At 43.0% G+C, this 21,441-nt stretch overlaps 1 protein-coding gene across 1 annotated transcript in view; it reads left to right on the forward strand.

Annotated features, from left to right (window-relative positions):
* The window catches only part of SPATA5 (spermatogenesis associated 5), a 404,503-nt gene extending 395,712 nt beyond the window's left edge, over nt 1-8,791 (forward strand). Inside the window, exon 16 of the mRNA XM_040418419.1 lies at nt 7,067-8,791. Within this exon, the coding sequence (XP_040274353.1) occupies nt 7,067-7,243 (177 nt within the window). The 3' untranslated portion in view covers nt 7,244-8,791. The remainder of the gene's footprint in view (nt 1-7,066) is intronic.
* Nucleotides 8,792-21,441: the final 12,650 nt, after the last annotated feature.

Genomic DNA, 21,441 nt, shown 5'->3' on the forward strand with positions numbered 1-21,441 from the left:
GAAAAACTCAAATGATTTATGTTTTGTCCTGTCTCTGAAATCAAGGTTGCTTACATAGAAAAAGCACCTAGAGCTCTGTAAGATGTATACCCAAATACCAGGCGAAAGTATTAAGATTGTGCCGTAACTTACACATGCACGCACATCCGCACTGTATACCCTTACATGTTCTATAGTGTAATCCCAAATTCGGAATGTACTGTTGTAGATTGTATTATGGAGTTGTTATATAGACTGTATTTTGTGACATCACTGAGTCGTATTCTTGTGCTTTTGCTATTACCCATGTACTGTGATATCACTTATCCTTGTATAGTTATACCCTGCATATGGTTTCTGTTTTCGTTTTTCATCCGATCCGTATCAGTTTTTTTGCGTTTTTTGAGTTGCATCCGAGCGTATTCAGTTTTTCACTGATCTGAGACTTTAATAGGGGGCGCACGTCAGTGAAAACGGACATGAATAGGACATGAGATACACAGATCCATTTAAATAACTGGTGTACATTATGCTATTGAAATGCATTGATTCTATTGGTATCCAAGTGACATCATTTATAAAAACGGATGCCACTTGGGAAAAAAAATTGGTCGTGTGCAAGGGGCCTTAAAGGGTTGTCTGACTTAGGCCTCTTTCACACAAGCGATATGGATTGTGTCAGTATCTGTTCAGGATAAGGGGGCATTCACATTATCGTATTTTTGGTCGACATCCGATCCATATTTTTGACGGATCGGATGATGACCTATTAATTTCAATGGGGCCACAAAAAATGAGGACAGCACTCCATGTGCTGTCTGCATCCATATGTCCGTTCAACGGTTCCACCAAAAAAATAGTACATGTCCTGTTCTTGTCCATTTTGCAGACAAGAATAGGCATTTCTAACAAAGGGTGGGGCATGCTGATCCACAAAATGTGGAACACACACGGCCAGTATCCGTTTTTTGTGGATCCGCAATTTGCGGACCACAAAACGGATATGGTCGTGTGAATGCCCCCTAAACCAGATGGTTTTGCATGCAAATTCAATCAGTTTTTCCTGCAATAGCGTTGCGTTTTTTTCCTCCAGATTGTGTGTTTTTTTTCTTGTGAGTGAAGAAAAACGGAAGAATAACGCTCTAATTCTCCTTCAATGGGGCCGCAAAAGATGCGGACAGCACTTCGTGTGCTGTCCGCGTCCGTTGCTCCGTTCCGTGGCCCCGCAAAAAAAATATAGCATGTCCTATTCTTGTCCATTTTGTGGACAAGAATAGGCATTAATACAATGGGCCGCCCGTTCCGTTCCGCAAATTGCGGACGGCACACGGGCGGCTTCCGTTTTTTGCGGACCGCAAAAACCGGAACGGTCGTGTGCATGAGGCCTTACACAGAGGTGAAAAAGTGAGAAGACATCCCAGAGAGGGGCACAGCATTCTGTTCCTATAGAGATGAAGCTTTAGGTCAGATGTGTCTTGCAGGACATATATCTACTGTCCTTGAACATGGACAGGATAAAGACAGCTTTATTTCCCCATGCTATTCTTCACCTGGCTGTTCCCTGGTGCTCAGCCCAGAGTCTTCTCCCGTGCTTGAGTGCTTTCAAATATTTTTCACATACCTTTCTATGAAAGACATAAAATTTGTTATAATTTGTACATTTTTGGAAAACGGTTTATGTTAGAGGAGGAAACAAATCTTCCCGGCAAGTTAGAACCGGCGACAGGAACCTCTGGCCTGAATCCTCCCCACCTGTTGAATGTGAACTTAAAACATTGCTCTGTGTGAGATTCCTCAGTTTAACTCATTCAGTGTAAAGCACTGCTGCGCGCTATATGGTAATTATGTATTCACTGCATATCTGAGATTGACCCCAGTGCAGACCAGGAGACAGACCACACAGCAGAAGCAGTTTCTTATTTGGGTGTTTAGATAGAGAGGGTAAGTTATCACTTTATCGGAGGTATGTACATATAGGGGGACATTTATCAAATTTTGTATGCCAGTTTTTTGGCATGTAAATGTCGCGAGCGCTGTCGCACATGTCGATTTGTGCAAATTTTTGCACCATTTTGAGAGCTGCACTTTCAGAAGTGGAGTGAAATGTGTGTCAGGATTTCAGTGTAAATCACCTTTGTCCCACATTTAGGCCTCGTGCACACAACCATATCCGCAAAATATGGATGCGGTCCATGCGCGATCCACATTCTTTTGCAGACCCAGTGGGTCTGTAATTCTCATCGTGTGTTCTGTCTTTTTGCCGAACAGACACCCAGACGCTGAAAGCACACGGCTCATCCGTGTGCTTTCCGCATTCATATTCATTGACGTCTATGGGTGTGCGAAAAAATTTTTGGACAGCACACGGGCCAATCCGCAGTTTAGGGACCCCAAAACATATATGGTTGTGTGCAACTTTTTGAAAATTCACAAACCAGTCACAGGTATCCCCCAGACGCACATCTAAATTGCACTTGCCCCACGTTTATTAATAACCATGTGCCATATTCATAAATTTTGGCGCAGTTGCACATAGCAACTCCGATGTGAAGACTAACCTCAAATGCACTCAAGAATGATAAATCGCCCCATAGTACTTGCACCAAGTTAGTAGTGAAGAATGTCACACATGACGCATGCTGCTTGTATTATATAAAGTATGGACGCCAGGTTTTATCTCGGTGAATGTGCACCTGGATATATTGTATAGTACTTGCACCAAGTGGTTGTATGCAAAAAGAAACTGTCAGCAAAGTGAAACTTGTAGGGTGTATTTCATTGTGTCTCCAGAGCCAGTATATGTGGGAAGCTCTCCTAGGTATATGAATAGTAGCAGTTCTCGGTGGAAAGCGTGTTTACAATTGGCTCACTAATCATCCTTGTGTATTTCATTCATATTCATCACCACAAAGGAATTTCATGCTCCTCACCTCATTTTCATCCACGTTCTTTACAAACAACAAGCTCCAACATGGAAAGACTGGAGCGAGTTAAAAATATGCAGTAAGCCCGGGATGTTGTAGGCACGCTACCTCGTTCACCCTCTTTCCAGCATGGGCATGTGGCTAGATTTGCAATTAACACCTGTTTATGGAAAGCCTACCGCCTGTATATGGAGACAGCCATCTTATGAACCAATATTTACACAAAGACCAGCCTGTCATTTCAGTAGTAACTAGTAAAATAAATCACTCAGGAAAGTCACCATACGTAACTCTTAAATCTGTGGGCAATTATACATTTCATTTACAGTATTTTGCATTGCGTTTTTCGGTAAATTTTGGACCCCCTATTACATGGATTGAGGATCAGGCCAGTTATTGGGAACAAACGTTTGTATGAACACTCATTCCCAATAATTGCCCCATGTAAATGTGCCACTGATCACCCAAAAAATGAGCAAAGGTGAGTTTGTTGGGCGAGTGATCTTTCTGCTCTATGGGGATGAATGATCATAGTACTGATTGTTTATTCCTAATAAAGTAGCGATCATTGCTGCTTGTAAGTACAGCTAACAAGCGGGTAGTGATTGGGAATCAATCATTGCCCAGTCTATTGGCCAACATAAAAGGGCTCTTAGTGCTACTGGATTGTTAATAGTGGGGTCAAGAGTGATGAGCAACATGGCTGCCATGTTAAGGTCTTTTTACACAAGTCTATCATAGGGAATGAATGTTTTTAGGAAACGTTCGTTGGTTGGCTGATCAGGTCTTCTGTGCAAGCATAAAAATGTTCAGTAACTGCCGCACAAACGATCGTAAGTATAAATGATTGGTTATGTGACCTATTGGCATTTATCTGCCCTTCTAAAGGTCTTTTAAGGGGTAGTCTGGTTATATTAAGTTATCCCCTATGCACAGGATAGGGGATACCTATTAGATCGGTAGGGCCCTACTGCTTGGACTCCCACCAATCAAGAAAATGGGGGCCCCATGACCCGTGGAGAAAGGAATGACCCCATACCCCCCGAAATGAATGGAGCGGCCGGTCGTGCATGCGTGCGGCTGCTTTATTCATTTCTATGGGAGTTCCAGAGGTAGCCTGGTACAGCACTACCTGGCTATGTCATTTACGGCACAGGCGTGAGATTATAGGGCATTCTGTAATCTCGTGTCTGCACTCATAGATACTATTGACACATGCGCAGATGACTGCATTGCTGGGGAAGTAGAAGTATATGCTCTGTGCATGCGCAGATAGTGTTATCCACTTCTCTGGTGCAGGGCCGACTAGAAGCTTGGCCAGTCAATCAAGAAGAGGGGAGGGGGGTTCTGGGGGTCTAGGTCCCCCCATCCATACTTTACATATAGTTAAAAGGTCGTATATATTGGGATAGATAGATAAATTAGGACGTTTTCTCGCCAGGTGCCAGGACTGCCTAGTTTATGAGGAGGCACGCGCCTCACCATTAATTAGACAAATCTAATGGCATCACAAGGGGGAAACTAAAAACCGTCTTAGTAAATGTGCCCCATTGTGTTTGATCTCAATATATGCCCAAACTGCTATAGTCATCACCTGATACTGTGGGGAGATTATAGTGACAGGCCGAGTCAGAGCTGAGTTGTGGAGCACTCATGTAAGACGGGAATGTTACCACATCTTTCAGAGACCTAAAACATTGAATGAATGGAGGAAGAATCGGGAGGGAAAGGCATTGAATGGTATAGAATTTCCCGAGCACTGACAGGAATTCAGTGTAGATTTTTAGCTTCATTGGCCATGTAAAAACCAGCCACATGGCACTAAGTGTAATATTGTTGCATGACAAAGCCACCTAAAGCCGCGCATGTTTTTGTGAAAGCTTCCTAAACATGCTGCTAAATCCTCTAAAATGCGACTTAACTGCTTTGGCTTCCATCAGCATGGCATATGCAGGGCAACAGCAAATGAACAAACAGAAAAAAATATGCTGAATGGGCAAACAAATAGGGTTCAGCTGGTCCTTTGGTTCACAGAGATGGGCGCACCGTGAATACCAATCACTGTATTCTCTGCTGTACTGAAAACTCACAATATCTCTTTTCATCCCGCAAGCCCTTCTCACAACAGCAATGTGTCTTTATGTCTGTAGAATGACACCAGTCTTGGCCTGCTTCCGCTGTCTAAAAGAGGGGAGCTGGAGGGGAGGAAGACACTCAGAGCTTTTAGCTGCTTAGTTTTCTGCACTTATTTATCAAACCAACATGTAGCCCAAAACCTTTATTCAGTTATACGGCCGGTAAGATGGAAATGACTGATAATGCGAAAGTGTAATGGCGTATGTATACCACACAATTGTCGGGCAGATTATCAGGAACCAGCGTTACTATGAACACTTGTTCCCAACGATATGCACATGGCCGTTGCCCGGCCGTGGCCGTATTGAGGCTCGCAAACAGTGGGTCCGCAATATGCGGGCACCGACCGCGTGCTCCCCTCATCACGGATGCGGAATGGGTCTGCAATCCGGAGCTGCGGTGCGAAACACTGTGGAGTTCTTCGCTCAACCCTAAAAATAATGTTTACATGGTGAAAATGAGTCAGAAGAGTCCTGTAGTATGTTTCAAACACCTTTTGTCTGCAAAAACAGACAAGAATAGGACATGATCTATCTTTTTTGTGGGTCCACGGAACGGACATACAGATGCTGTGTGCTATCTGCTTTTTTTGTGGCCCCGTTGAAATGAATGGGTCCACATCTGATCCGCAAAAAATGTTGATCGGATGCGGACAAAACATACGGTCGTGTGCATGAGTGCTTAGAAAGTATCAGATGATCACACCATGATGATAGACGTGCAGTAGTCTGTTTACTAAGATGGAGGCTTGTAGCAAAGAGAGCTGGTGCGGACATTTCAGGTAAACCTTCAGTTCCAAAAATATTGGTCCAATAATGGCTTTATCTGAAAAAACTGCTGCTGTAATAAATCATTATTTTTACATTACACTCTGTCCATGGTAACAAGGTTTATCAGTCTCTACCATATGGTATACAATATTTCCATTCCCCCTAAAGCTGACCATACACCATGCAGCTGATCTTTTGTATTAATGACCATCAACAAGCCAGACTGAACTGACAGATCAGTGACATGGCTTAAAAAAATGTGGTCAAAAAACTCAAAAATAAATCACGTGAAAAATGGCAAATGGTCAAGCGTAATATTTAAATACGATAGATGCCTGAAATGGTTGAAATTGGCCATTGTGGTTGACTTTCATCTAATGTATATGGCCAGCTTTACTGTGTGTCAATTGCACATGGCTGTTATTCAATGGTACTTGATTTACATGGCCTGATTATCAGGAAGGAACTTTCCTGCGAATGCTTGTTCCCAATTATAGTCCCATCTAAAGATGCCTCAATACCTCAATCATCGTTCCCGGGAGGCAGGTCGTGCTGTCTAAACAGCAATCTGCTGCCCAGGGACAATTATTTTGTATGGGGACGAGCAATAGCAGCAGCCATCACTCATTCTCATACTAAGGAGGTGATTGCTACATGTAAATGCAGGGCTTCGTCTCCACTTAACGAGCAGCCTACTGTCGGGAAGGAACACTTCCTTCCCAACAAGCGGCTGCTCCTTCCAGCATCTAAATGCGCCTAAAGAGTCATACTCAGCTCACTGATCCCGCGCTGCTCCTATTCCAACTATTCCCGATTCCCCTGTCACTCTCTGCTTCCTGGTCCCTCTCGACACATAGGAAATGACCACTTAGCCAGTCACTGGCTAGGGAGGGTCACAAGCAGCAGGGCCAGGAAGTAGAGGTCGGCAGGACACCCGCAAAGTGCCAGAGCGGGAACAGCAGGGACAGGTGAGGATGACTTTTTTTTTTTTTTTTTTGGCATTCTGACACTAGGTTCACAGTAGCGTTAGGAGATCCAGCAGTCTGTTTGGGTGGCCTGTTCTGGCATAAATGACGGCGGTCATCTGGACAAAAAACACTGCAGCTATCGATGGACACCCCATGTTTTGTATGACATTTACGCCAAAAATTTGGGTTAGGCCTGTTTTCACATCTTACTCTTTTCCTCATACTCTACTCCAGTTTCTGCTTTCCACTTGACATATTGATATATATTACCTTTTATTTTTCTTTGCAGATCACTGCTCTTTGTCGAGAGGCCGCATTATTGGCTTTGCAGGAGGATATACATGCTAATTGTATTACGGGAAAGCATTTTGATCAAGCTTTGACCATCGTGACACCAAGAATTCCCGACTCCCTTCTCCAGTTTTACGAGACTTACCATCGGAAAAGTGGACAGCATAATTTATAAGTTGCCTTTTGTATGTGGAAAGCGTATTAAACTGTCGTGTCGTCAGCATTCTGGAAGTAAACGGCTAATAACAGATCAGCGGCTTGTGAAAATGTTACCTAATGAAACCCAATCTGACATGTCATATAGCAAAATGCTCATGAAGCTAAATCCATACACAGTACATTCATCTGCCAGAGGAGCTGCTGAAATGTTACCTCAGGAGGTGAATTTCAAGATGGGTGATGAGAGAACGCGCTTGACAGACAGTGAAGGATAGCACATTCCTAAAGTACAGACGCTTAATGAATACGAGCCAGAAACGGGAAGGAAGTGTTATCTCTAAGGTAGTCTGTTCGAAGGAAAATTTAGTTATATCATGTTAGAGACTAAAAAAAGCGCATTTCCTCCAGGGCAAATTCTGACCTGATTTTTAGTTTTGTTGTTTTTTTGCTATTTCTACATACTACTTGCTCAGAGAAGAGAAGCTCCTGAAAAGTTGGAAAATTTAGTGAAAGCATTACAATCCTAACATGCACTTACAATACAGCTATGTGAATTCAGCCTAGGGCGTGATGCTCACAGCAGAGCCACTCATATGGAATCTGATGGTGGTCTCTACGAAAAGCACTGCTGCAGTGGAAGACCGTATCCTGTAGTCTGATCCAACGGGCTGTTCCAGCATAAATGCCGGCTGTCGGCCGGACAAAAACCGCTGTGGTATTTGACCAGCCCAAACCCTGCATTTATGATGGAAAAGCGGCCAAATCACCGTCAGATCCCATTATGGTCCATGGGGATCTAGCGGTACATGGTCGTATCTGGCAATGCCGGATAGCGTGAGCTTCGGTAGCCTCATCCTCAGCTGGATCAGGCCACCAGAATTCAAACGTAACCTTTGAACAGGGGCTAATACAGTGCCATACAGCGTATCATATGGCAATACACAGAGAATACATATTCCAGCCGTATTAGGGGAGGAGAAGATAAGGCTGGGTTCTCATGTGACTGAAAATCTATCAGAAAAATCTGCTCCGGTTTTTGCCGTGTTTCCTCACCAAAAACCGTATGTTACATGAAGTCTTTGCAGGGGACTTCACCTTCTCCCTTTCTAAGGGTGAAACCCGCAGCATAAATTGATTTCAAATCCACACCTAAGGTCGAGTAGGCTGCAGTTTTTGGATGTGAATTCAGAAATTCTCATCTATTTGCTGGTACTGTACAACACCTTCACAAATCTGCAACAGATCCCGCCTATGTTATAACAGCCTGCCTCTGCTTTGCCATATTACAGTCCGCCATAAAAGATGACTGATAGATTTTCAGAACAACTGCTGGGAATTCATTTGTAAAGATCAATTCCAACAGAAATAGATTAGGAAATCTTTATTTATTTCCCGGATATAATTGTGTAGGTTTAGTTTCTAGTTTCAGCATATAACATGTGCACATGGCTGTTGCAGGCTACAACGCGAATCTGATCGGTTGCTATCAGTGTTGAGCGAATCGAAGTCCACAAAGTGATCCGAATTTCAGGGAAAGTTTGATTTGCCGCAAATCCGAATTTCCTGGTGCTTTGTGGTAACAAATCAATTTTTCCCTGAATGGCGGTAAAAAATAAAAAAAATGTCATACTTACCTCATCCATTTGAGCGCAAAGAGCCGTCCGCCGCCATCTTGATTGAAGATCCCACGCAAAATCTTGTGCGTGGTGACATATGAGCCGATGTGGTGACGTCATCATGGGCCGCGCGCCATTTCGGATCTTCAATCAAGATGGCGGCTGGCTTTTTGCGCTCAAACGGATGAGGTAAGTATGATTTCTTTTTATTTTACACTTGTACATGGCATCTCAGGGGTACAATGATGGGGAGCTGAGCAATCGCCACTCCCTGTTATTGCACCCACTACTTACAAAGAAATGCGCTTTGTGGCAAAGTAATTAGTCAGAAAGCAAATTTTTTTTTTTGTAAAATTCGGGAAGGCTGCCAAATTGAATTTCCCAAAACTTCACTTAATCTCTAGTTGCTATGGGCAACTGAGACAGTCTTCCGTTCAGGCAGTTTTCATAAATGAGGCCTATTACATCTTGATGCCTTCCGTTTTTCACACAAACCCCATTCTGTGAAAAAAGTACAATATAGAACATGGTGCGATTTTCCGTGAACGCAGAGATGATCCGTGATGAACGACGCTCGTGTACAGACATCCATTGAAATGAATAGGTCAGGATTTATAGCACGCTCCACATCCGGACAGAAAACTTGCTCGTGTGAAAGAGCCCTAACTGAAGGAGACTGTGTGCATTGTCTTGAAGTCGATCCACTTGTAGCACAAACAAGGAACAGAAATGTGATTACTTCCTTTCTCTCTGCTGATCAAGTGTGTAAATGATTAACTTTTTATTTGTTCTTTCACTTTTTAGTTGTCATTGTGTACTCATGGAGATGTTTTATAATAGTTGCGTAATACAGCTTCTTCCATACCCACAAAATGTTTTCATCCCGGCGGCATATTACGCAAAGAGATAAATAGCTAATATGTTCTCTAGGGTAACAAATCTGTCAGCATTCACATATGACATAGGCTGCTGCTATATTAACAGCCAGTAAAGCAGGAAGCAGAAGTGGAGTATAGGCCGTGCCTTTACTGGCAACCTTTCCACATCTATAGACACAGTCATGTTATAGAGAGGTTTGCCGTAAGGGAAAATCTTTAGAAATTCTCTTTTCTCACAGTATACCCAACTTGTTACATTTTTCTGTTCACTATAGCGCGCTACCTATTGGGGTCCTTTGCTTAAAATATGTCATTTTCCACGTCACATTTTTAAAGGGTCTGTCCAGGATTAAAAAAGTATGATTTTCTTACTAAAACAGCTCCACTCTTGTCAATTGTGTCTGATAGTACCGCTCAGTCTGTCAACGGGGGAATTCTGTGTTTATCCCGGCACAACGTCTTGTAGGACTAGCTCAGCTGAACATAATGATACCTTTCACTTAGTGATCCATTGCTTCACTCTGGAGAAAAAGTATGTTTAATCTATATCGAAATGAGCAGTTGAGGGCGGGCCCAAGACACTGTGCTGCCTTGCTCCTCCTCCTTTCTCTTCTAGCCTCTCCACCCTCCTTCCTGATCGACAGGGTCAGGCGAGATGACTGTGCAGAAGGCATCATTAAATTCAGCTGAGCTAGCCTTACAAGTAGGAGCATCACCAGGTCAAAATAATCAGGGCTTGAGCCCTGGATGTTTTGGCCAGGATCCTAAATGTTGTGGCCACAGACCATACAACTGTATCACCGTCCTTAGGATGGCCATCAATAACCCCTGCTCCGTTGTTCACTCTCATGGGCCTCAGGTCTATGAGAGAGTAGAATGGTGCGCAGGAGGTCTTAAACCAACCTCCTGTGTCTCAGGCGGCACAATGATGTCATCACACATGCCAGCACTGAGACGCAAGCAGTTGACTTCAGCATGACCACCAGAAGCTGGCAACTCAGACCACAGGCTGAAAAAGGACAGTGGCCTGCATCACAGACAGCTGTGTGAAGTCAGGTGAGCATTTATTTTTTTTGCTGACATTGGGGGAAGATTGTACTGTGGGCTCTACAGGGGAAATTATACCTACAGGGGCACTACAGAGAGGCATTATACATACTGTGAGCACCACGGTGGCCATTATAACTATTTGGGGCACTATGGGGGGAGTTATACTTACTGAGGGCACTACAGGGGCATTATTACTACTAGGGGCACTTTGGGGTGTTATTACTACTGCGGGTTCTGTCAGGGCATTATTATATACAATTCACAGACTATGGACTAGGGTAGCTACTCCTGCAGAAATGTCCTATTCTTGTCTGCAAAATGGAAAAGAATAGGACATGTTCTATTTTGTTGCGGGGCCACTGAACGAATTACGGATACAGACAGACATCTTTGAGATGAATGGGTCCGCAACCAATCCGCATAAAACGTGAATTGGATGCGGACCGAAACTACGGCTGTGTACATGAGCCCTTAAGCTGCAGAACCTCACAGCTCCCTTCAGACTTGGTTCAGTTTTTGTGCCTTTCTACAAACCGGATTCCAAAAAAGTTGGGGCACTATACAAATCGTGAATAAAAACTGAATGCAATGATGTGGAGGTGCCAACTTCTAATATTTTATTCAGAATAGAACATAAATCACGGAACAAAAGTTTAAACTGAGAAAATGTACCATTTTAAGGGAAAAATATGTTGAATCAGAATTTCCTGGTGTCAACAAATCCCCAAAAAGTTGGGACAAGGCCATTTTCACCACTGTGTGGCATCTCCCCTTCTTCTTACAACACTCAACAGACGTCTGGGGACCAAGGAGACCAGTTTCTCAAGTTTAGAAAAAGGAATGCTCTCCCATTCTTGTCTAATACAGGCCTCTAACTGTTCAATCGTCTTGGGCCTTCTTTGTTGCACCTTCCTCTTTATGATGCGCCAAATGTTCTCTATAGGTGAAAGATCTGGACTGCAGACTGGCCATTTCAGTACCCGGATCCTTCTCCTACGCAGCCATGATGTTGTGATTGATGCAGAATGGGGTCTGGCATTATCTTGTTGAAAAATGCAGGGTCTTCCCTGAAAGAGATGACGTCTGGATGGGAGCATATGTTGTTCTAGAACCTGAATATATTTTTCTGCATTGATGGTGCCTTTCCAGACATGCAAGCTGCCCATGCCACATGCACTCATGCAACCCCATACCATCAGAGATGCAGGCTTCTGAACTGAGCGTTGATAACAACTTGGGTTGTCCTTGTCCTCTTTGGTCCTGATGACATGGCGTCCCAGATTTCCAAAAAGAACTTCGAATCGTGACTCGTCTGACCACAGAACAGTCTTCCATTTTTCCACACTCCATTTTAAATGATCCCTGGCCCAGTGAAAACGCCTGAGCTTGTGGATCTTGCTTAGAAATGGCTTCTTCTTTGCACTGTAGAGTTTCAGCTGGCAACGGCGGATGGCACGGTGGATTGTGTTCACTGACAATGGTTTCTGGAAGTATTCCTGAGCCCATTCTGTGATTTCCTTTACAGTAGCATTCCTGTTTGTGGTGCAGTGTCGTTTAAGGGCCCGGAGATCACGGGCATCCAGTATGGTTTTACGGCCTTGACCCTTACGCACAGAGATTGTTCCAGATTCTCTGAATCTTCGGATGATGTTATGCACAGTTGATGATGATAGATGCAAAGTCTTTGCAATTTTTCGCTGGGTAACACCTTTCTGATATTGCTCCACTATCTTTCTGCGCAACATTGTGTGAATTGGTGATCCTCTACCCATCTTGGCTTCTGAGAGACACTGCCACTCTGAGAAGCTCTTTTTATACCCAATCATGTTGCCAATTGACTTAATTAGTGTTAATTGGTCTTCCAGCTCTTCGTTATGCTCAAATTTACTTTTTCCAGCCTCTTATTGCTACTTGTCCCAACTTTTTGGGGATTTGTTGACACTGTGAAATTTTGAATCAACGTATTTTTCCTTTAAAATGATACATTTACTCGGATTAAACGTTTGATCTGTCATCTACGTTCTATTACAAATAAAATATTGACATTTGCCATCTCCACATCATTGCATTCAGTTTTTATTCACAATTTGTTTAGTGTCCCAACTTTTTTGGAATCCGGTTTGTAGTTATCCCATTGAAGTGTCCTGTGTGCTGACCCAGCACATATATGTCATGTAACACTGTTGCTTACTGAATGCCAGTGGGGTGTCACATGACTGATGCCATGTTTCAATTAGGTCATGGATGCATTACACAGGACTGACTGATTCATAGGTTATATCATTCCACTGTGCAGATAGGGATCAACATCCTAATATAACAAAGGTATGTAAGCAAATTTTTAAATAAATATATATTTTAAAATTGTATAATTTCCTGTTATATAAACAAATAAATACATTTTAAATATGGTATACCCCTTTAAAGTGCAATTCAGATATCTATTGGTCCATGCACAAGAAATTGCAGCGTACACCATTCCTGTCTGATATCTGTCCAAGGCTTATTCATTTAAATGAATGGGTCAAAAAAAATAATAAAAACATTTCGTACCAATATAGAGTCAGAGGATTTTTGGACCAGGAGTTATGATGCACGGTACACCAAAAAGTGAATATATTAGGAAGCACAAGAACGTGAGAGCAAACCTTTAAACTCTTCCCAGTTGTAAGCCTTGTGTGAGACAGTCAGGAAGAGGCAAATTTGTGGTCTTCCCGTTTTTGTTTCGTCTACAGTTCACAACCCAATGGGAATTGTGGTTCCTCAACAGCTGTTTAGGTACAGGTTGCCTAAGCCTGGTGTACGGAAAGTTCCATTCACAGTGCGGTATTGAGTAAGGCCAGACAGAGGCGGCCTTCTGTTTAGAAGCACACCTCGAGCACCCGCTTCCCTTCTACCTGCCTCATTACTTTTTGTGTGTGTACGGAAACTGCAGGTTCACTTCCGTCACTCCTTCATTTTTAACCTTTCAGTACGAGGCACTGAAAGGAGCTACTATGCTTCCAAAGCGTTATGTGCATGGGCTGCTTTCATTGGAAGGTTTAAGGAAAAAACAGCTAATTTTGCTCTTAACTTTTTCCCCCTGTGTTTCATGACTGTAACAGTATAATTCAAGTTTAACAAAACAGCTCTGTAATAAAGTAACATTACCTCTGCCCATGCATTAGCAACAGTATTTTTACAATAACCACAACCATGGTTTCCCTGATTACATGCAATTTAAATGTCACTGGTGTTTTACTATGTGAGAGATACATCTGTATATAGTAGGGGACATAGTCATGTTAGAAATCACACAAATATCCCAACTTAGAATTACAATCTCCATGTTACTATAAAAATGAAGTACTGGTCAGAAGAAAGGAAGGAAAGGAGATCTAAAAGCCTGCACCACTAACATCTTTCATTCATCACGAGTATTAGCAATAATCTGTTACATGCAATAACTGAAGAATACAGAATTAAGCCTCATTCACACGTCGGTGGCCGTGCTCAGATCTGTGAGAAGGTGGTCAGTGATGCATCCGTGTTCGTTTTTTTTGCTGTCCATGTGCCATCTGTGTTTCACTGACACTGAACAACTGAAAAAGACATTTTCAAAGCATCTCTTCCTAATGATCCGTGAAACACGGATGGCATATAATGGGCGTGATGGATCCATGAACACGGACAAAATAGAGCACACATCCGTGCAAAAAAAAAAAAAACGGAGCGTGGTAAAACACTTTAATGTCTGAATACACACATTAAAATGTGCTGTCCGTGGAGAAGCCGTACAGCACACGTCTGTGGAACACTGATGTGTGAATGAGGCTTTAGGCTTGTTCCCCTTTCATTAGGTTCTGGTGTTTTTGACAGACACAGTAGTGTAGTCTGCATCAAATGTCCTGAATCTCGACATACAGACCCATCATACATGTCATGAATGGAGGCCATGATGATGGTTCAAACAGACTGTACTCGTTTATATGACAAGATCAGCTAACTAGTATGTATAGGGCCCTTTAGATTGTCCTCTGACGGGCAGATGTTGAGATGTGGACTATGTTTCTATAATGCCAGCAGAATGCTTGGATGTATAGAAAGAGGAATTACTAGTAGAAAGAGGGAGGTGCTTATGCCGCGCTACAGAGCACTAGTGAGACCTCACTTGGAGTATTGTGCTCAGTACTGGAGGCCATATCTCCAGAAGGATATAGATACTCTAGAGAGAGTTCAGAGAAGAGCTACTAAACTAGTGCATGGATTGCAGGATAAAACTTACCAGGAAAGGTTAAAGGACCTTAATATGTATAGCTTGGAAGAAAGAAGAGATAGAGGGGATATGATAGAAACTTTTAAATACATAAAGGGAATCAACTCGGTAAAGGAAGAGAGCATATTTAAAAGAAGAAAAACTGCTACAAGAGGACATAGTTTTAAATTAGAGGGGCAAAGGTTTAAAAGTAATATAAGGAAGTATTACTTTACTGAGAGAGTAGTGGATGCATGGAATAGCCTTCCTGCAGAAGTGGTAGCTGCAAATACAGTGAAGGGGTTTAAGCATGCATGGGATAGGCATAAGGCCATCCTTCATATAAGATAGGGCCAAGGGCTATTCATAGTATTCAGTATATTGGGCAGACTAGATGGGCCAAATGGTTCTTATCCGCCGACACATTCTATGTTTCTAATATGTGGAAATCCAACATGCCCAATCCTTTGTTGCGACAAGAGATAAGCTTCTGCCAGAGGGGTATGACATCAACTTATTCCCCACATCCCATTAAGAGGAGAATATAGATATAGGTGTAATAAGTTTATGGTGGAGTTAGGCTTTAGGCTACATGCACACAGACATATTTCACTGATGCCTTTCTGAGAAATGGACGTTAAAATTTGACCCATTCAATTGTATGGGGGCAGTCTGTCAGTGAAAAACGGACAAGATAGAACATGTTCTATTTTTTTACATCCGTTTTTCACTGACAGTCAAAAAAACTGCAGTGTGAATAACCTTCTAGACTACCATGTACATCACATGTCTGTTTTTCACTGTCGTGTGCACGTAGCCTTATTCAGACGTCAGTGAATCACAGACACGTGCTGTCCATGTTCTCCATGGGCAGCACACGTACCCATTGATTGTAATGTGTGTATTTATCATGATTCAGGGTTACACCATGGGAGCATGCCTTATTTTGTTTGTGTTTACGGATCTATCACGCCCATTATAATCTATGGGTCCAACACGGATGTCATCTGTGTTTCGTCCATGTTTCATGGATCGTTGCTAGGAGATGCTCCTAAAATTCATTTTCAACTGAGCTCTGTCCGTGGAATAGAGATGACACACGGATCAAACACAGACATCTTCACAGATGAACCACTGACCATCTTGTCACTGATGTCATCACGGACACAGACGTGTGAATGAGGCCTTAGGTGAAACAGTGCTCAGCATTTGGCTGACAGATATCTCAAGTGTATGGCCCAACACCTCTACTTAGAGATCCTTACTTTGTAGCTAGAGCACACTTATACAATGTTGTGGGTTGAAGGGGTATTCCCATCTGAGACAATGGGGGCATATTGCTAGGATATGCCCCCACTGTCTGATAGGTGCGGGTCCCACCACCGAGAACGGAGTGGGGAAGTTGGTGGCCGATCAACAAGTGCTCTCCCCATAGTAATAAATGGGAGGGCACCGCTCCCATTTATTTCTATGGGGCCGATAGAAATTTTCGGCAGCCCCATAGAAATGAATAGAGGGCGGCTGTGCATGCACAGTGCGCCCTCCACAACTTTAAGGGCTCAGTTCGCGGTGTAGGTTCGGGTCCCAGAGGTGGGACCTGCATCTATCAGACAATGGAAGCATATCCTAGCGATATGCCCCCATTGTCTGAGATGGGAAAACCCCTTTAAGTCTCCTTCTATAAAACAGCCTCAGTTTATTGAAGTTTAAAGATAACCTGTCAGATGGCAATTACGGATTGTAACGTCTGATTTACCACCGGCCTTGCATAGATCCATTTTCTCTCATGTTGTGCTTCTCAGAAAGCTTAATGGCATAGAAATGGGGGGACTAATTAGTTGTTGGGTTTTTCTGTACTCAAAATTATCTTGAAGGGTAGTTTTTTCGTTCCTTTAATAACCATCTGGTCCCTACTTGAAAAGCTATTGTGCCATTGTGAAGGATTAACTTTGAGAAAACCTTTGCAGACAAGACTAGAAAGAAAGACACCAGGGCCGATACCTTGTTAGTAGAATGAAATCTTCTCCAAAAAGGTTATTGAATGTCTACGGTGGGCTTATATTTTCGGGCTGATTCCTGCCAGCTATCATGATCTCACACAATATGTGATGGAATTTCACCACCTATACATATACAGTATCTCTCTTTTATTTCAGCATAGTATGGCAAGGTAATATAAGCTGGATTTTGTATTAGTCAAAAGAAGGTCACTGGTCCTTAGTGTCTAAGTATCTTAGAGGATGGAGAACAAACCTTATACGTTCTAGTTAAGCTACTTTCACACCTGCGTTCGGTGCGGATCCATCTTGTATCTGCACAGACGGATCCGCACCCATAATGCAAACGCTTGTATCCGTTTAGAACGGATCCGTTTGTATTATTCTTTCAAAAATAAGTCTAAATCAAAACGGATCCGTCTTGACTTACATGGAAAGTCAATGGGGGACGGATCCGTTTTCAATTGCACCATATTGTGTCAGTAAAAACGGACCCAGAAACGCCAGTGTGAAAGTAGCCTTAACATAATCATATATACAGTAAAAAGCCCCTCAGTGAACCTCAGCTTTAGGGTACATTCACACGACCGTGTGTAATCCTTTCTGTTTTGCGGTCCGCAAATAACGGAACCGTGTGTACGCCTTTTGCGGCCAAAAGACTTCCGTTTGTGTTCTGTATGTATTCCGTTTTTTTACGGTCCACAAAAAAACGGAAGGAAAAAAAAAGAGAAAAAAAAAAAAGAATTATTAGGGTCCATTCACACGTCCGTAATTTGGGTCCGCATTCGTTCCGCAATTTGCGGACCCATTCACTTTCAATGGGGCTGGAACGGATGCGAATCCGCAATTTCGGGATCCGCATCCGTTTTTTCGGGATCCGTTTTTTCGGGATCTGCAATTCCGTTCCTGAAAAAAATAGAACATGTCCTATTCTTGTCCGCAATTGCGGACCAGAAAAGGCATTTTCTATTATAGTGTCTGTGATGTGCGGTCTGCACATTGCAGGTGTCCGTGTTTTGCAGATCCGCAAAACACTTATGGACGTGTAAATGGACCCTTAAGACCTTCAAAAATGCGGAAACGGATCCGCAATAAACGGATGACATTTTGCGGATCCATTGACTTCAATGGGGCTGCAGACCGATCTGTGCGGACAATAGTAGTACAAGCTTCATATTTTTGCGGACTAGAAATGCGGAAACGCGGACAACATACTGAACGTTGTCTGCACATTTTATTCACCCATAGAAATGAATGGATCCGCATCTATTCCGCAAAATGCGGATTGGATGCAGATAAAATGATACGGTCGTGTGAATGCACCCTTACACTGCTGGCCACAACCCTCAGTGTGCTGAAGCCCTCATTTGCATAAATGATAAAAGCCTTTCTTCTCAGGAGGGCCATAACTAATTTTCAGGTATAATATTAACGGCAAGGATCAACCCTACCAACATGACTAGTTTAATGGGGTCAATCCTGCTGACAGGCGCTCTTTAATGAGACAACTGCCCCCTGACCACTACTTCCTATCATATATCTCTAGTTCTGTGACACGTAATGTTAATATATCTATTTGCACATGGTATTAATGGCTCTCACTGCAAGCTACACCTTAGGTTAGGTGCCCCTTTGGGCTGGAATCACATATGGACTTTTTGTGGCACTTTGATGCTGTTTCCTGAGCCAAACACAAAGGAAGATACAACAGAGAGAAGCAGTATCTGTCCTTCACATTTTCCTTAGTTTTTTCATCTGCTCCTGTGATTCCAGCCTTATAATCAGCGTTGAGTGTTGTAGGTTTGGTATTGCGTGAACTAAGAGCAGAGCGGAGAGGATTCATTTGAATATAATGTGAAGTTATTAGCTGGAGGCTAGGCGTTTCTCTCCTTGAATTTGTGTTCTCTTCCTTTGTACTCATCTGTGTTTGTTAGAAGTTGGAATTTGATATGCCTGCCTTGTGCGGCCACTTCCTGATCGTCACGCTCCTCTTACTGAATGCTAAGCACCTATTGTTATTAAACAAAGAACACAATTTTAGAATACTTCCAGAGTGCATTCACAGGATATTACTCAAAAGCACAGTAGCGGTTTGAAAGGTGGAATATATTCTTCCCATATCTAAACGTCTTGGCGTTAAAATAGCCTAGACCTTAATATAGTTCAAAAGCATTTTATGTATACCTGTATGGTGCTGCTCCAGAGAAGGGTGTTCTATTACTGCACTCGCAGGGTTTCATATGTGGGTATTTATGGGAAGCCTGCTGGAGGAGCACACCTCTAAATACATTTGGTGCATCTTTAGTTCTTCTGAAATCTATGCCAGATATCATATACATAGTTGATACGGTTGAAAAAAGACATAAGTCCATCAAGTTCAACCAAGGGATAGGTGGGGACACGAATCCCAGAAGGAAGTGAGACTCCGATTTCTACACGTTTTCATAAGCATTAATGTGGTTTACTTTTAAGAATTCAAAACCCTTTTTAAAACTGTCCACTGTTCCTGCTGTGACCACGTCCTGAGGAAGTCTATTCCACAGATTCACAGTTCTTACAGTAAAGAAGCTTTGACGCTTCTGGAGACTGAACTTTTTCTTCTCCAGTCGGAGGCAGTGCCCCCTTGTCTTTTAAAGGGCATTTTACATGGAACAGTTTTTCACCGTATTTTTTTTATGGCCCATTTATATATTTGTATTGGTTAATCATGTCCCGTCCCCTATCAGAGGCCGGCGTAGGCGGCGCGATGACGTCATCGCGCCGCCTGAGCCGTACAGCGCTGGAGTCGGGACACAGGCCGGAAGAGGCCTGCATCGCATCGCTCCAAAGAGGTAAGTATAAGTGTTAATTTTTTTTTTTTTTTTTTTTCACTGGCAGTCTGGCACATAATGGGGGGGCCCTGGTATTATACTGGCACATGATTGGGGAATTTGGGGGGGGGGTCTGGTATTACTAATGGCACATGATTGGGGGGGGGGTCTGGTATTACTACTGGCACATGATTGGGGGGGTCTGGTATTACTACTGGCACATGATTGGGGGGGTCTGGTATAGTGGCACATGATTGGGGGGGTCTGGTATTACTACTGGCACATGATTGGGGGGGTCTGGTATTACTGGCACATGATTGGGGGGTCTGGTATTACTACTGACACATGATTGGGGGGTCTGGTATTACTGGCACATGATTGGGGGGGTCTGGTATTACTGGCACATGATTGGAGGGGGGTCTGGTATTACTGGCACATGATTGGAGGGGGGGTCTGGTATTACTGGCACATGATTGGAGGGGGGTCTGGTATTACTGGCACGATTGGAGGGGGGTCTGGTATTACTGGCACATGATTGGAGGGGGGTCTGGTATTACTGGCACATGATTGGGGGGGTCTGGTATTACTGGCACATGATTGGGGGGGGGGGGTCTGGTATTACTGGCACATGATTGGGGGTTCTGGTAAAGGTAAATTAAATATTTTAATTAGCAAAAATATATTTTACATTGTTAAGTTAAAAAGTCCTTTTTTTCTTCAGATTGACAGCTGACTGCACGATCCTGTATATAGCATTAAGGTAAGAAACAATATATGCAGTGTTATATTTGTTTTAAATGTCGCAATGGTTTTGCGGCTCCCATTATTTTTTTCCTTCGGAAACGGGTCCAAGTGGCTCTTTATGTCTTAAAGGTTGCAGACCCCTGACCTAGGACATATGATGCACGGAGATTATTACTACCAAAATGCATAACTTTACATTTATCCACATCTGATCTGCTCTATATAGAATGTGCTTCTGGGAGATATATTTGGAGGAAAAAAAACAAGAGAAATATTTATCAACTACGACAGTTTTGTGGAGTAAAATTGTCACAAGCGATTCCTGCTTGCAACATATGGTGCATATTTTTCTGGCATTTTGTGAGCCTCACCTCTTTTATAAGTAAAAAGTAGGTCAGGATTTAAGATTACAACACCTTTATGTCTCATTTAGAAAGTCACATTGCACTTGAGCCAAATATTATTATATTACTGTAAGCCATTTCATATATTTGGCGCAACCTCACAAAGGAAAGACACCAAAACCACCGCTAATGATAAATCGACCCTCTACCCAAATGCATATCTAACAGGGCACTTCTTCTCAGGTATTATCCTCAGATCCTTCTCCAATTTAACTTTATCAAAATGTAATTATCTGGTGTAATCATAGCAAGCATAGGAGACCACAGGCAGCCTCTGAGAATGAGACTGTGCGCAGGCGCGATGCGATGCGATCCCGGCCAGTGAGGGTGCCGGGCGCATGCGCTGAAGATGGCCGGGGACACTAGTAGCCGCCCAGCGAAGTGAATATTGATGAGCTGGGCGGCGCTTCAAACGGCAGTTGTGGCGAGGCTGGCTGGGCGCAAGCTGAGGTGAAACACCGCCCCTTGGGCAGATTGAACC

This window comes from Bufo bufo, chromosome 2 (assembly GCF_905171765.1).
Source record: "Bufo bufo chromosome 2, aBufBuf1.1, whole genome shotgun sequence".
In the NCBI taxonomy this organism is placed as follows: Eukaryota; Metazoa; Chordata; class Amphibia; order Anura; family Bufonidae; genus Bufo; species Bufo bufo.